This window comes from Dendrobates tinctorius, unplaced genomic scaffold (genome assembly GCF_039654945.1).
Source record: "Dendrobates tinctorius isolate UK_male_01 unplaced genomic scaffold, ASM3965494v1 ptg000022l, whole genome shotgun sequence".
Classification (NCBI taxonomy): Eukaryota; Metazoa; Chordata; class Amphibia; order Anura; family Dendrobatidae; genus Dendrobates; species Dendrobates tinctorius.
This window is the reverse complement of record NW_027361690.1, coordinates 28,622,170-28,637,885: the sequence shown is the minus strand read 5'-3', so window position 1 is coordinate 28,637,885 and position 15,716 is coordinate 28,622,170. Positions and strand designations below refer to the sequence as shown.

General features: G+C 46.0%; 1 protein-coding gene across 3 annotated transcripts in view; it reads right to left on the bottom strand.

Annotated features, from left to right (window-relative positions):
• The window catches only part of SH3GL3 (SH3 domain containing GRB2 like 3, endophilin A3), a 151,625-nt gene that overhangs the window by 110,727 nt on the left and 25,182 nt on the right, over positions 1–15,716 (bottom strand). The window contains exon 1 of one of the 3 annotated variants that reach the window (XM_073568555.1): positions 9,208–9,356. The exons of 1 other annotated variant lie outside the window; for it this stretch is intronic. In XM_073568555.1, coding sequence (XP_073424656.1) covers positions 9,208–9,234 — 27 coding nt within the window. In that variant the 5' untranslated portion in view covers positions 9,235–9,356. Of the gene's footprint in view, positions 1–8,775; positions 8,860–9,207; positions 9,357–15,716 lie in introns of those variants that run through there. One more of the 3 variants, XM_073568553.1, reaches the window with a different exon arrangement.

Sequence of the window (15,716 nt, the reverse complement as noted above, 5' to 3'; positions counted from 1 at the left end):
AATCTGATACTCTTGCGGTGCTCCCACAGTTAACTTTCAGTTCACATATGATTTTGAACTCCCTCACACGTTCCTCAAATGCCTGGGGTGGATAAAAGAACTGTATTTGTCTTCGGCCAGAGTTCTGGCTTCGGCTGCTGTCACGTTTTCATGTCTCCCCTTGTGCACATAACCTCATTGTTTCTTTACATTTCAACTCTCGACAATGACATTTACCAAGCGCAGAAGAACAACGTGAAGTTGGATCTCCAGTCCTAGCTATAAAGCAGCATGTGGAAGAGACTCAGGATCCCTCAGCAATACACCATGGGTTACTCTGGTTATGGGATTTGTGTACATTTTTACAGCAAGGTCACCTTGAATTCTGTAGATACTGGTATACAATAATGGAAAAGCTACAGGAGGAGCAGGCGCTGGGCCAGCCAAGGAGAAGAAGCATGCACGTCTATAAAGCCTGTCTGACTTTATGACTTGATGAGAAACAGATCATTCTACAAATGCTTTGTCCCAGAAGAGCTATTGTTTTGTGAATAACGTCCTCATTACATACAATGTGCAAAGAATATGAAAATGATGAAGAAAACTCTGTACTTGGGTTAACACAGTTCATCTTGCGCAATGTTCACACTGACACCAGAATTTCTGTACTTCTCTTCTTTCTCAGAAAATGAAATACTAAAATGAAGGCATTGCCTGATCCCAAGTACACTAAACACCAATGATAACCGGGATTTTACTGCAGGTAATAGAACAACATGCCGTACTACTTGTTCCAGTGTACGTGACAGGAGGACCTTCTGGATAAAGCTCCATTGCAGATGTGAACAGAGCCTTAACGTCTTCCCACAGTTTACTGATGACCTATCCTTAGCTGATAGGTGGGAGCAGGGCTGGACTGGCCATCAGGCAATTCTGGCAAATGCCAGAAGGGCCTGTCTAGGTCGTGGGCTTCCTTGTCTGCTATGTTGTTAACAGAATCGGTGTTCTCATGACACCCATACTCACTGTTAAAAGTTGTGACGGAACACAAAGTCGCTGATTCCGTCACTTACCCCAGCAGACCACAGGTATCATTAGAAACATTGGTCGAGTAGTAAATCTTGCTTTCCTCCATCCAGGGTAATATTAGTAATATATCTCATCTGGTGCTTGTGGACGGGGACAACATGGGCCTGTGTGATTTCAAATGTCAGGGCTGAATTTCAGCCCAAGTCCGTACCTGGGTGGGAGTGCGAGACGTGGCACCACTACAATCAGATGATATTAGCTCCAGGTACGATCTGCTCTGCAGTACACAGCAGCAGCTGCTACATATTGATTGGCACCATGCTTTGCAGCTTTATCTAATGTTTATAAATCTGGCCGCCACCAGAGAATATAACAGATGACCTTTCCTGTGCATAGGTCATCAGTATCTCGTGATGAGTCAACATCTTTTCCAGAGTTTCTAAATTCTTTTTTTTCCTTACATCGTCACTGTCCATTGGATTCCTGCTTGTGTTACTGCTTTTACATTACAGCAGAGTATACTGAAAACACCAAACGGCTCTAACTTGATTGTAGATCAATCCCATAAGTACATGGAGCTTCCAGATTGGCAAGCAAAATTTCCACAAGGTATATTTTTGGAAATTAAGTGGTTTTCTACGTCAGGCAGCAATATCTGGAGTGACTGTATCATGATGAATGTTATTAGTGTGTGATACCAATGCTCTACTTGCCAGTTCAGTCAGTGACTGGTTATATGGGATTTGCATATGTGCAATCACACGTTGAGCGACTTGCGGATGAAAATCTGGTCAGCACATGACCACAGGTATGCAAATCACATATGAGCAGTCACGTGACCACTTTCCTGCTCGGGCAATATAGGATCATCTTGACAGTGTGTGCATTGCACACTGTCGATAGTCAGTAATCTACAGTTACTATATGTGTTTATCAAATTACCCGGGAAAGCTTTTTAAAACTTGATCTGGTTTTTATTGAGACGATAAGAGGCCGTCAGGGCTATCTGGCGGTGGCTTTCTCCTCGCTTCCATTTGACAACACATGAATATACAGCCGAGCGTCACTGTGAATAGAGGAATTGGGAGAGATTTAGTGTGTATGGGGGCCTTTAGACCTCCAACACAATAGTCCATGGAGGCCTTTAGACCTCCAACATTTGTGCATCTACTAATAGTTAGATCGACAAGAAGTGCTTTTCTCATATAGGTTGCTTCTCCTTGGCCCCAATCGTGTTTCCGATTAGTAAGAATAGTAAGTAGGCCATATTTCCCCTGACAGCTCGCGCTGCCAAGCTTGTATTCATGTTTCAGATTCACAGCTGTTATATGACATACTGCAAGAACAAGAGCAAAACACGGCACACAAACAGAGAAGGCTCAGGCTAAACAGTCATGGTTTCCAACCATCAGGAGTTCTCCAACAAATATGGTTAAAAAAAAATGTAGACACTGCAAACCCACACAAAAAAAATGAAAAATAGTGAACAGCAATATAAAAACGACATTGCTGTGCACATGTTCAATCTGGCGTTACTGCTTTCAAGGTTCAGAAATCATGAAGCATTTAAAAGAAAGAGCGTGTTCATCCTTCTGGCCACATACCAATACTGTGGCCAGTACAGAATTAAAGATGGCAACACTACCACCAGCTTCAGGAAAAGGTCCGCTGACATTTTTCTGAAGTGGCTTTTCCTAGAAAAACTTAGCAACTCAGCTTTTTGGAGCTGAAACTCTCCAAAATCCTCCTAAAAAAAGCAAATCAAAACTTCTCAAGAAACCTTGTAGTTTCCACCCAGTTTTTGCTCCAAAAACTCAACAAAATTACTCAGTGTGCACATACTGTTGTGTGCATGGGTAACATTATTACACAGAAGCCCAGTTGATTGGGGAAGGGGGGCTGGCTTACAAATGCTGAGGTAAAATACTGACCAAATACTGAACATGTGAACGTGGCCTAAAGGCTATGTGCACGCGTTGCGGATTTGTTGCAGCGTTTTAAGTGATTACTTAAGCAATGCTAATCAATGACAATCCTGAAGTGCTGTGCACATGCTGCGGAAATTTCTGTCCTTATTTGCAGCGTTTTATTTTCTGCAGCATGTCAATTCTTTTTGTGGATCTGCAGCGTTTCTGCACCCAATGACTTCCATTGAGTCAGGATTTGCTGCCAAAAAGACTGCAGAAAAGGAAATGATGTCAGAAGGAGGAAGAGTGTGTGGGTGGAGAATATGTGCCTGTCTGTCTGCGTGTGTGTGTGTGTGCGGGTGTCTGCGTGTGTGTGGCTGTGTGCGGTAACGCTACCGCCGGTACTGTTGGGATCATACTGACAGATGTCAGTGTGATTCCGCAGCTGACTGTGACCTGCAGCGGTGACCTGTGATAAAAAAGCAGGCATAGGCCGATGAGACTACTGCTCCCATCGTGCTATGTCTGCTGTCACTGATAACAGTGACAGCAGGTGCCATTGATGAGAAAGTAGTATCATCGGCCGTCACCTGAGCTCACAGTTAAAAAACTGTTCTAGAAATAATGTAAAATAATAAACCAACATATACTCCCTGTCCGCCGTAGTCCGAGTGCCCCATGCCGATCTCATGTGTAGAACAGTCACATCAGGAGATGTGACCCGTCTCTAGCGATACACTGCGGGTGCGATTAGTTCCTGTCAGTGTATCACTGCACTGCCATGAGAGTTCACCGGAATTCATCAGCTGATCAGCTCCAGTGCTTTCACTTACAGCACCGCTGTGTGGGAAAGTTCTTACACAGCGGTCGTGCCATAAGTGAGAGCACCAGAGCTGATGAACCCTGGAGAACTCTCACGACAGTGGAGTGATACAGTGACAGGAGGTAATCGCTCCCATATTGTATCACCAGAGGCCGGGAAGAGCAGTCACATCTCCCGATATGACTTCTACACGTGAGATCGCCGTGGGACACTCAGTATTAAATGGACTATGTCGGACAGGATAGTATGATATGTTGGTTTATTATTTTATTTTTGTTGCAGGAGACGAGGACGTCAGGGATTAGGCAATCAGTAAGTATGGTTAATTAAGATAAAAGAGTCTGTGTGATTGTTTCAAATAAAGGAATTTATTCTGGCTGCGTCTTTATTTAACATACAACTATAGGATTAGTAATGGAGAGGTGTCTTATAGACACCTCTCCATTACTAATCTGTGGGCTTGATGTCACCTGAAAATACAAAGGCGACATCAATCTGCTCCCAACCACCAAGTGCTGTGACTCCCATCCCTTCCTACATCTCCCCTGGCTCACTCTCCACATTTGATCCCATAACAGAAGAAGTCTCCAGACTCCTCTCTTCTTCTCGTCCGACTACATGCACTACCGACCCCATTCCCTCACATCTCCTCCAGTCTCTCTCTCCAGTCGTCACAACCCACCTAACTACAATCTTTAATCTCTCCCTCTCCTCGGGCATTTTCCCATCCTCCTTCAAACACGCCATCGTTACTCCACTACTAAAGAAACCTGCTCTCGACCCATCCTGCACAAACAACTACAGACCAGTCTCCAATCTCCCCTTCATCTCTAAACTTTTGGAACGCCTAATTTACTCCCGCCTTACCCGTTACCTCTCCATTCACTCCCTTCTAGACCCTTCACAGTCCGGCTTCCGCCCCCTACATTCGACTGAAACTGCACTCATCAAAGTGACCAATGACCTTCTGACAGCAAAACGTAACGGTGACCACTCTCTGCTCATTCTTCTTGACCTATCTGCAGCTTTCGATACTGTTGACCACCATCTCCTACTCTCTAGGCTCCAGTCACTAGGCATTAAGGACACTGCACTCTCCTGGTTCTCTTCCTATCTCTCTGACCGCTCCTTCAGTGTTTTGTTCTCTGGCTCCACGTCATCTCCTCTTCCTCTTGCTGTCGGGGTACCTCAGGGCTCAGTCCTTGGCCCCCTTCTTTTCTCTCTCTACACGGCCCCAATTGGACAGACCATCAGCAGATTTGGCTTTCAGTACCATCTTTATGCTGATGACACACAACTATACACGTCTTCCCCCGACCTTACCCCCGCTGTACTACAGAACGCCAGTGACTGTCTGTCCGCAGTCTCCAATATCATGTCCGCTCTCTATCTGAAACTCAACCTCTCCAAAACTGAACTTCTTCTGCTCCCGCCGTCTACTAACCTCCCTAAATCTGACATTTCCTTCTCCGTGGGTGGCACCACAATAACACCCCGGCAGCAGGTGCGCTGTCTGGGTGTTATGTTTGACACCAATCTCTCCTTTACATCCCATATACAATCCCTTGCCCGCTCTTGCCGCTTACACCTAAAGAACATCTCTAGAATCCGCCCTTTTCTCACTATGGAAACAACAAAAACCCTCACTGTTGCATTGATCCACTCTCGCCTGGATTACTGCAACGCTCTATTAATTAGCCTCCCCGTCACTCGACTATCCCCTCTCCAGTCCATACTCAATGCAGCAGCCAGGATCGTCCATCTGGGTAATCGGTACTCGGACGCGTCCGCTCTTCGCCAGTCCTTACATTGGCTGCCCATTCATTATAGGATCCAATTCAAAGTACTTGTTCTCACCCACAAAGCTCTCCACAGTGCGGCACCCCCTTACATCTCTTCTCTCATTTCTGTCTATCGGCCTAGCCGATCGCTGCGCTCTGCAAACGACTTTCGACTAACCTCTGCACTAATCCGTACCTCCCACTCCCGACTCCAAGACTTCTCCCGTGCTGCTCCTATCCTCTGGAATGCTCTACCCCAAGAAATCAGGACTATCCACAATTTGCATAGTTTTAGGCGCTCCCTCAAAACACACCTGTTCAGAGCGGCCTATCACATTCACTAATCAAAGTCATTCTCTGTGTAAGTGTGCGTGCGTAGCCCATTCACTATCTCCATCCATCCTTCACTCCTGCAAGATGGCTGGACCTTCATTGTAAATACACCATTGTAAATACACACCTGTACTCTGCATCTCCCTCACCTCATTGTAGATTGTACACTCTCACAAGCAGGGTCGTCTTATTTCGTCTTATTTTGCTTTAATTATTGTATTGTTAGCGTTGTTACTTATGACTTGTGTTTTGAAACTGTTAAACTGTAAAGCGCTGCGGAATATGTTGGCGCTATATAAATAAAGATTATTATTATTATTATTATTATTATTATTATTATTATTATTATCATCATCATCATCATCATCATCAACCCCACAAATATGAACCCCACTTGCTACCGCTACAGGGCAAGTGGGAAGAGCGAGGCTAACTGCCAGAATTGGCACATCTATAACATGTGCCATTTCTGGGGCGACTGAGAGCTGATGTTTTTAGCCTGGGGGGGGGGCAATATCCATGGCCCCTTCCTAGGCTATTAATATCAGCCCACAGCTGTGTGCTAGCCTTTCCTGGTTTGAATTTATAGGGGGAACCTATATGTCTGTGCGTGTAGACATTATATTTGAACATGATATGTAATGATATTATGGTCTCAATGGAGAATGAAAAAAGAGGTTGAACAAGGAAATTACATCATTTTCTTTTTAAATAATATATCTTTATTTCGCTTACAAAAACACATACAAATCCGCATAAAAAACTGCATGAAAATCCGCATCAAATCTGCATCAAAGCCACGTGTAATTTCAACTTCGCTTTCTGCCAAGAGAGGCACAAACCACGCAGAAATTTCCACAAGCAAATACGCAACATGCGCACATAGCCAAAGGATGAATTTCATATCTCACAATTGCTAAGCGAGGGGTGTACTCTGATCAGCTATTGCTAAGCAGGGGGCCAATATACTCTAAGATATGCATCTATACCACAAAAAGAAATAGGATTTTCCAGGATCCCTCCAATGTCTAGAAGAAAAATACAAATGCATGTCTAATTGTTCACATTCTGCAGAATGTTGCGAACGATGGTGTTGAATATTTACATTACATAAGGGCAGTACTGTGGTATATACCAGAGGCATTGGCAGCAGTGATTGTGCAATTACTTTCATTGGCCCATAAAATACCGTAGCTTTCATTACTACACACGCGTTTACTATGGCAGTTATAAAAGACAACCATGCACATTGTATAATAGCAGTAAAGTCCATTTCATTTAAATGAAACCGGCCCTATTAAAGATAAAATTGCCTTATGATCCCAGGTCACACAGTGCACAGGTGACAAGAGGCGACTGCTAATAATCACAAAAAAAAAAAAAAAACAATCTTAGAAAGTTATTTCTTGGTTCCCCAAAACTTTACAACTTGACATTTCAGGAACTTTGAACAGGGTCAATAAAATAAAGGCCACGAGTAGCCAATGATTTACACAGGTCACACCCAGTACAGATATTCCAGCACTTTACATCATGGTGTTTTGCAGTGATCGGAATATTAAACTCTTGAGCCTTGTCAGGGAGGTTACTTATGATTATACTATACAATATTCACTATATTCTTGATCCTGTACAAAATAAGAAATCAGATCAATCCCATTGGTTTTCATAAGAATTTTCTATCTGTATAATCGAAAATCAAGCTTATTCTCTTTAAAAAAAAAAAAATGCTGAAAAAACACAGCAAAAAACACAACCCAAAACATGATTTTGGTTGCAAGTTTCTTACTGTCGAGAGCAGAAAAAAAAGCAACAAAAATTCAACATGTGAACATAGCCTTAGGGTCCAGATTGGTGCAAGAAAAACTGTGTTCGTAAGGCCGGGATCACACATGCGAGAAACCCGGCAGAGTCTCACATGTTAATATGCTGCCGGCACTCAGGAGCGGAGTGTGAGGCTGAATAGCAATACATGGACAGTCTGTGGTGAAACATGGCGTTGGTAGACAGAACGAGTTGTGATGTCCCAGTTGTGCTCGATTGGATTAAGGTTTGGGGAATGGGCAGGACAGCCCATAGCATCAATGTCTTCAACATGCAGGAACTGCTGACACAATTCAGCCACATGAGGCCTAGCATCGTCAAGCATCAGAAGGAACCCATATTCCACTGTACAAGCATATGGTCTCACAGTGGGTCTGAGGATCTCATCCCGGTACCTAATGGCAGTAAGGGCACCTCTGGCGAGCACATGGAGAGCTGTGAGGCGCTCCAAAGAAATGCCTCTCCACACCATTACTGTCCCACTGCCAAACCGGTCATGCTGGATGTTGCAGGCAGCAGAAAGTTCTCCGTTGGCATCAGGGGTGGATTAAGGGTAGCCAGGGCCTGGGGCAGTTCAGACTCTGTGGGCCCCCCTCGTCACGTGACGGGGGTCACGAATCGTAGAGCCACACTCTACATAGAGAATAATGGGGCCTCCAGCACCGACCTCCACCCGCAGAGCCACACTCTACATAGAGAATAATGGGGCCTCCAACACCGACCTCCATCCGCAGAGCCGCACTCCACATAGAGAATAATGGAGCCTCCAGCACCGACCTCCACCTGCAGAGCCCCACTCCACATAGAGAATAATGGAGCCTCCAGCACCGACCTCCACCCGCAGAGCCCCACTCCACATAGAGAATAATGGAGCCTCCAGCACCGACCTCCACCCGCAGAGCCGCACTCCACATAGAGAATAATGGAGCCTCCAGATCTGACCTCCACCCGCAGAGCCCCACTCCACATAGAGAATAATGGAGCCTCCAGCACCGACCTCCACCCGCACTCCACATAGAGAATAATGGGGCCTCCAGCACCGACCTCCACCCGCAGAGCCACACTCCACATAGGTGCTGGAGGCTCCATTATTCTCTACCTCCACCCGCAGAGCCGCACTCCACATAGAGAATAATGGAGCCTCCAGCACCGACCTCCACCCGCAGAGCCGCACGCCACATAGAGAATAATGGAGCCTCCGGCACCGACCTCCACCCGCAGAGCCGCACTCCACATAGAGAATAATGGAGCCTCCGGCACCTATCTCCACCCGCAGAGCCGCACTCCACATAGAGAATAACGGAGCCTCCAGCACCGACCTCCACCCGCACTCCACATAGAGAATAATGGGGCCTCCAGCACTGACCTCCACCCACAGAGCCGCACTCCACATAGAGAATAATGGGGCCTCCAGCACCGACCTCCACCTGCAGAGCCGCACTCCACATAGAGAATAATGGAGCCTCCAGCACCGACCTCCACCCGCAGAGCCGCAGTCCACATAGAGAATAATGGAGCCTTCAGCACCTACCTCCACCCGCAGAGCCGCACTCCACATAGAGAATAATGGAGCCTCCAGCACCGACCTCCACCCGCAGAGCCGCACTCCACATACATGGCTGCTCTCAGTGCTCTGTGCTGTGCGCACAGGACCTGTGATGAGGTCACAGGAGGGGAGGAGTCAGGGGTCACATGATCGGGGGCCCTGACACCTTCCCTCCTGTGATCTCATCACAAGCCTTTGCACGCTACCAGCAGCATCAGCGTTCACGCTACTTGTAGATGCTGCTGGTAGCAGAGCACATAATGCCGCCCCCACGGTCACTCACTTTTAGGTGGGGAGAAGATGGAGTGCCATTGCAGCAGCCAGCAGGAATGTGGTGGGGGCCCCCTTAGAAGCTCTTGTGGTGGGGGCCCCGGGGCTGAAGCCCCGCCTGCCCTGCCTATAATCCGGCCCTGCGCGGTGGCGGATTATAATGGGGCAATTTACTGGCCTGGGCTGTGGGCCCCTTAACCCCACTGGGCCCGGGGCAACTGCCCAAATTGACCTCATTATAATCCGCCACTGGTTGGCATATCCAGACTGTCTCGTGTATCACATGTGCTCAGTGTGAACTTGCTCTCATCGGTGAGGAGCACAGGGCGCCAATGTCGAATCTGACAATCTTGGTGTTCTCAGCAAATGCCAATTGCCCTGCACTGAACGGTGTTAGGCTGTAAGCGCAACACCCACTTGTGGACATCGGGCCCTCATCGAGTCTGTTTCTGACAGTTTGACACATGAATGTTAGTGGCCTGCTGGAGGTCATTTTGCATAGCTCTGACACTGCAGGAGGAGCAGTCCTTGTACAAAGGAGGAGGTAAGCGGTCCTGCTGCAGAATTCTTGCCCTCCTACGGTCCCCTCCATGTCTCCTGGTGTACCGGCCTTTCTCCCGGTATCTGCTCCATGTTGTGGACACTGTGCTGACAGACACAGCTACCCTTCTTGCCACAGCTTGCATTGATGTGTCAACCTGAATGAGCCACCCTACCTGAGCATCTTCTCTGGGTTGCTGACACCACCTCATGCTACTGTACCTCTAGGAGTGAGAGCAACGACAAAATGCAAAAGTGACCAAAAAGGATGAGAAAAGAGAAATGGTCTGTGGTCTCCCCTGCAGAACTACTTTATAGGGGTTGTCTTGATAATTTCCTATCTTTCTACCTGTTATCTGTTCCATTTGCACAACAGCAGGAGAAATTGATTCACAATCCGTGTTGCTTCTTTCATAAATGGAGAGGTTGATTTCATAGAAGTGAGAGTGACTTGCAGTTACATCGTGTTGTTTAAGTGTTCCCTTTATTTTTTTGAGCAGTGTATATATGTATTGAAGAGTACGGTATTTCCTTGGAAAACTGTCTTAAAATGACATAGAGAATTCTCAAGCGAATGCTAAAATCGGACTGCATATGCATGTCATTCGGATGTCAGCCGGATTCTAGGTAATAAAAAAAATCGGATTGTACTTGTATGAACATCGTATGGAACTCGTCCGACTTTTCAGGGATGATATCGGACCGTTTTGTTTTTTTTACAGTAATGCGTATAAGCCCTAAAGTTGCCTCCAGGAAACATGGAAAAGGTACATTACCCACTGCGTATTCACTTGCAGAAGATTTGTATTTTATATTTTTTTTATAGGCCTTCTGTGCTTCAAAAAATATCTGCAGCTTTAGGGTATGTACACACGTTAAGTATTTGGTGCAGAAATTTCTGCACCATTTCTGCATTTTTTTGTTGTTCATTTTTTAGTGCAGATTTTTCTCCACTCATTAGCATGGTTGAAATATGTAGCAAAAACACTGAAAAAACTGGCGTGCAGTAGATTTAAATCTGCACAGAAAAAATAAGCAACGTGTGCATGAGACTTCAGGACTCTCATCCACATACACGGTCAGACACAGACAATTTTTAAAATGAACTTTCGTTCATGGGAAAACCACTTTAATGTGACCGGCTTCCTCTGCCTGTGGACATGTCACGTATCTGCCGCCGGGATCAGCCGCATGATTCACTACGCCTGCGCGGAATTCACACAGGTGCAGTGCAACGGTGTTTTGCTGGTGTTTGCCAGAGGCTGCATGAGTGAGTGAGTGAGTGTGTGTGATGCGTATGGCGTATAGAGTGTGTGTGGTGCAACGGTGTTCTGCTGGTGGTACCGCGCAATAGGTTGGTACCACCAGCAGTTTCCATATTGAGACAGCATCACACCTCTTGCCATGTTAACCCTCAACACACACACTCCTCTCACCTTTCACCATCTCCACTCACATCCACTCACTCTTTCACACGATCCCCGACATCTTCTTCCGCCGGCGCCATCCTGGATCCAGACGTTGTCCATGCCGGCGACATGTTCTTGCGGCGATGCCATCTTGAGCATTCGCGAGATTTCGCCGACGCCATTTAGGATCCCGACGTCCTCCACGCCGGTGACATGTTCTTGCGGCGACGCCATCTTGAGTATCGCGGGATTTCGCGATACTCAAGATGGCGTCGCCGCAAGAACATGTCGCCGGCGTGGAGGACGTCGGGATCCAGGATGGCGCCGGCGGAAGAAGATGTCGGGGATCGTGGATCAGCGGCGATGACGGAGTGAGTATGAGAGACGGAGTGAGAGAAAGGGTCGTATGTGGAGTGAAAGAGTGAGTGGACGTGAGTGGAGATGGTGAAAGGTGAGAGGAGTGTGTGTGTTGAGGAGGAGTGGTGTGTTGAGGGTTAACATGGAAAGAGGTGTGCGGTGACATCACCGGTTACAACTGGACGGAAGTTGTTACAACCGGAAGCTGCTTAGGGCATATTATATATATATATATATATATATATATATATATATATATATACACTCACTGGCCACTTTATTAGGTACACCATGCTAGTAAGGGGTTGGACCCCCTTTTGCCTTCAGAACTGCCTCAATTCTTCGTGGCAGAGATTCAACAAGGTGCTGGAAGCATTCCTCAGAGATTTTGGACCATATTGACATGATGGCATCACACAGTTGGCGCAGATTTGTCGGCTGCACATCCCTGATGCGAATCTCCCGTTCCACCACATCCCAAAGATGCTCTATTGGATTGAGATCTGGTGACTGAGGAGGCCATTTGAGTACAGTAAACTCATTGTCATGTTCAAGAAACCAATCTGAGATGATTCGAGCTTTATGACATGGCGCATTATCCTGCTGAAAGTAGCCATCAGATGTTGGGTACATTGTGGTCATAAAGGGATGGACATGGTCAGCAACAATACTCAGGTAGGCTGTGGCGTTGCAACGATGCTCAATTGGTACCAAGGGGCCCAAAGAGTGCCCAGAAAAAATTCCCCACACCATGACACCACCACCACCAGCCTGAACCGTTGATACAAGGCAGGATGGATCCATGCTTTCATGTTGTTTACGCCAAATTCTGACCCTACCATCCGAATGTCGCAGCAGAAATCGAGACTCATCAGACCAGGCAACGTTTTTCCAATCTTCTACTGTCCAATTTCGATGAGCTTGTGCAAATTGTAGCCTCAGTTTCCTGTTCTTAGCTGAGAGGAGTGGTACCCAGTGTGGTCTTCTGCTGCTGTAGCCCATCTGCCTCAAAGTTCGACGCACTGTGCGTTCAGAGATGCTCTTCTGCCTACCTTGGTTGTAACGGGTGGCAATTTGAGTCACTGTTGCCTTTCTATCAGCTCGAACCAGTCTGCCCATTCTCCTCTGACCTCTGGCATCAACATGGCATTTCCGGCCACAGAACTGCCGCTCACTGGATTTTTTTTCTTTTTCGGACCATTCTCTGTAAACCCTAGAGATGGTTGTGCGTGAAAATCCCAGTAGATCAGCAGTTTCTGAAATTCTCAGACCAGCCCTTCTGGCACCAACAATCATGCCACGTTCAAAGGCACTCAAATCACCTTTCTTCCCCATACTGATGCTCGGTTTGAACTGCAGGAGATTGTCTTGACCATGTCTACATGCCTAAATGCACTGAGTTGCCGCCATGTGATTGGCTGATTAGAAATTAAGTCTTAACACACAGTTGGACAGGTGTACCTAATAAAGTGGCCAGTGAGTGTGTATATATATATATATATATATATATATATATATATATATATATATATATATAAAAACTTGTTCAGAATTTCATGCAGAAGAGTGTAACAATTTATACAATCCGTTTTTTACAGCAGCAGCTATTAATCATTCATAATTCCATTTGCAGTTCTATAAAGGACGGACATGCACTTTTTTTCTCCCACCAGATGCTTTCAAAACTAGAAGAAAAATGCTCAAAACACTGAAAATGTACCCAGAAAGTGGTTTTACAAAACAAATTATTATGAAGAGTCTTTCAAGTGTTTTGGAGCGATTTTCTTTGGGTTTTCAGCGTGGACCCATTCCAAAAGAGTCCTCAAAAATCTCTGTGTGCACATTCCCCTTAAGGGGTTTTACACATAGCGATATTGCTAGCGATATCGCTATGTGTGATACTTACCTCCGACCGGCTCCCCCGCTGTCCATCGCTGATTGCGCGAGAATGTCCGGCTCCATCTCTCGTCGGGCGCTTCCTGCTGGGCTTCCTGCTGTGACGACGAGCGACGCGTGGAGGCGGGCGGGAGAACGTCTGGATCGCTGTGTGTGCAAGGTGAGTATCGTGCGCTGCGTCGCTGCTGCATCGCTGTGAGATCTGGCTGTTTGGCAGCTCACTAGCGATCATTTAGCGATGCACCAGCGATCCTGACCGGGTCGGATCGCTGGTCGGATCGCTGGTGCATCGCTAAATGTAAAGGAGCCTTAAGGGTCTTTTGAGACCTCTAATGCCAGTAGTTATAAGCCTGTATTCATGATGCCAATAGTATAAATAGTATAAATGGATAAAAAAGCTCAAGAGATTTCCAAGAATTCCCATTATGACCCATCCTTGCAGAGTCTTGTTGGTCCAGAAACAGCCTTCCCCAAAATGTTCCAACAAATATGAAATTATCCAAAATGTCTTGGTATGCTGAAGCATTAATGTTTCCCATCACTGGAACAAAAAAGGGAGCAAAGTCAACCCCTGAAAAACGACCTAATAGCATTATCGTTCCTCACCAAAATTTACATATGACACAATGAAGTCAGGCAGGTAACCATCCCATCAGTCTGCCAGACAAATAAGTGTGAATCGTCACTCCACAGGACACGATTTCCACTGCTCCAGACTCCGGTGTCGGTGTGCTTGACAGCACTCCACCCGACACTTAGTATTCTTAGCTCTATGCTTGGTGATAGAAGGCTTGTATGCAGCTTCTCAGCCTTGGAAACCCATGCCATGGAGCTCCCGGAGCACAGTTCTTAGGCTGGAGTCACACTAAGGCTAGGGTCACACGTGCGAGTCTCTCGCATCAATACCCAGCACCGGGTATTGATTCACGAGTTTCTCGCATCGCACTCGCAAGTGTGACCCCGGCCTAACGTAAGGAATCCAATGCGAGACCTTCGGATGCGATTCTCTAAAGACACTCGGCTCCAGCTCTGCTGTAAGCGTGAGCCGAGTATCAGTGAGAGAATCGTAGCACAGGTACGGAGGAGACGGAGAAATTAATTTCTCAATTGCCGGCGTCCTTGGGAATCCGATTCTCAGAGCCATTCACAGGATGCTGTGATTATGAGAAAATAATTAATCACAGAAGTGTACTCCCTCATACTGTAGAATAAAATCCAACTTTTTATTGGGTTGCACAAGTCCGATTTATTCGCTTGTGTGCGCGAGCCCTTATGCTGATATTAATGCCAGAGGAGATTAGCAATTATTGAGTTGGCACACTGTTGGCAACGTTTATGCACTTTGACCTTAAACACCCAGGAGACCTCTTTAAAAAATATATAAAAATTTTCTCATCCACACATGTGTGGAGGGGTTCATATTTCTAGGTATTTAATAATTTATTTAATAATGAAATGCTACTACCCAATAAGAAGCCGAGTTATGCAATTCTCACTCCTAAGAACTTGTAACTATGATGCAGGAAATAACCTGTTTCCTGTAATAGGAAGGCAGCAATTGTCAACAGTCAACTATAAAAATATCCATAGATCCATTGTGTTCCCGTAACCAATCACACAATAGGATTTCACCAGAATAATGTGATTGACGAGTTCTATAGAGCAGTATCGCACCTTCCCAAACCGGTCAGAGAATCCGCAGCCACGGCTATATTCCATCCATGTGCTTTGATGGATCCAAAATTTAGCATAAGAGATTTTAAGTAAAGAAAAACATTATGGACAAATTGCTATATCACATTAATCTAAAATATACCGCACACTGTTGATGTTCTTGTTCGCACTGCATTAGTGGATTCCATTTCAGCTGCACTATCACATACAACAAAAACAGGAACAGCGACGTGTAGCATCAGACGCAGGCCAAAGGAATGTCTTCTGAATGGGTGCCCATACATTTTTGGAGCTTTTCTTACACGTATGTAACACGGTGTAAGGATTCGCTCACACTGCCGTACAAAA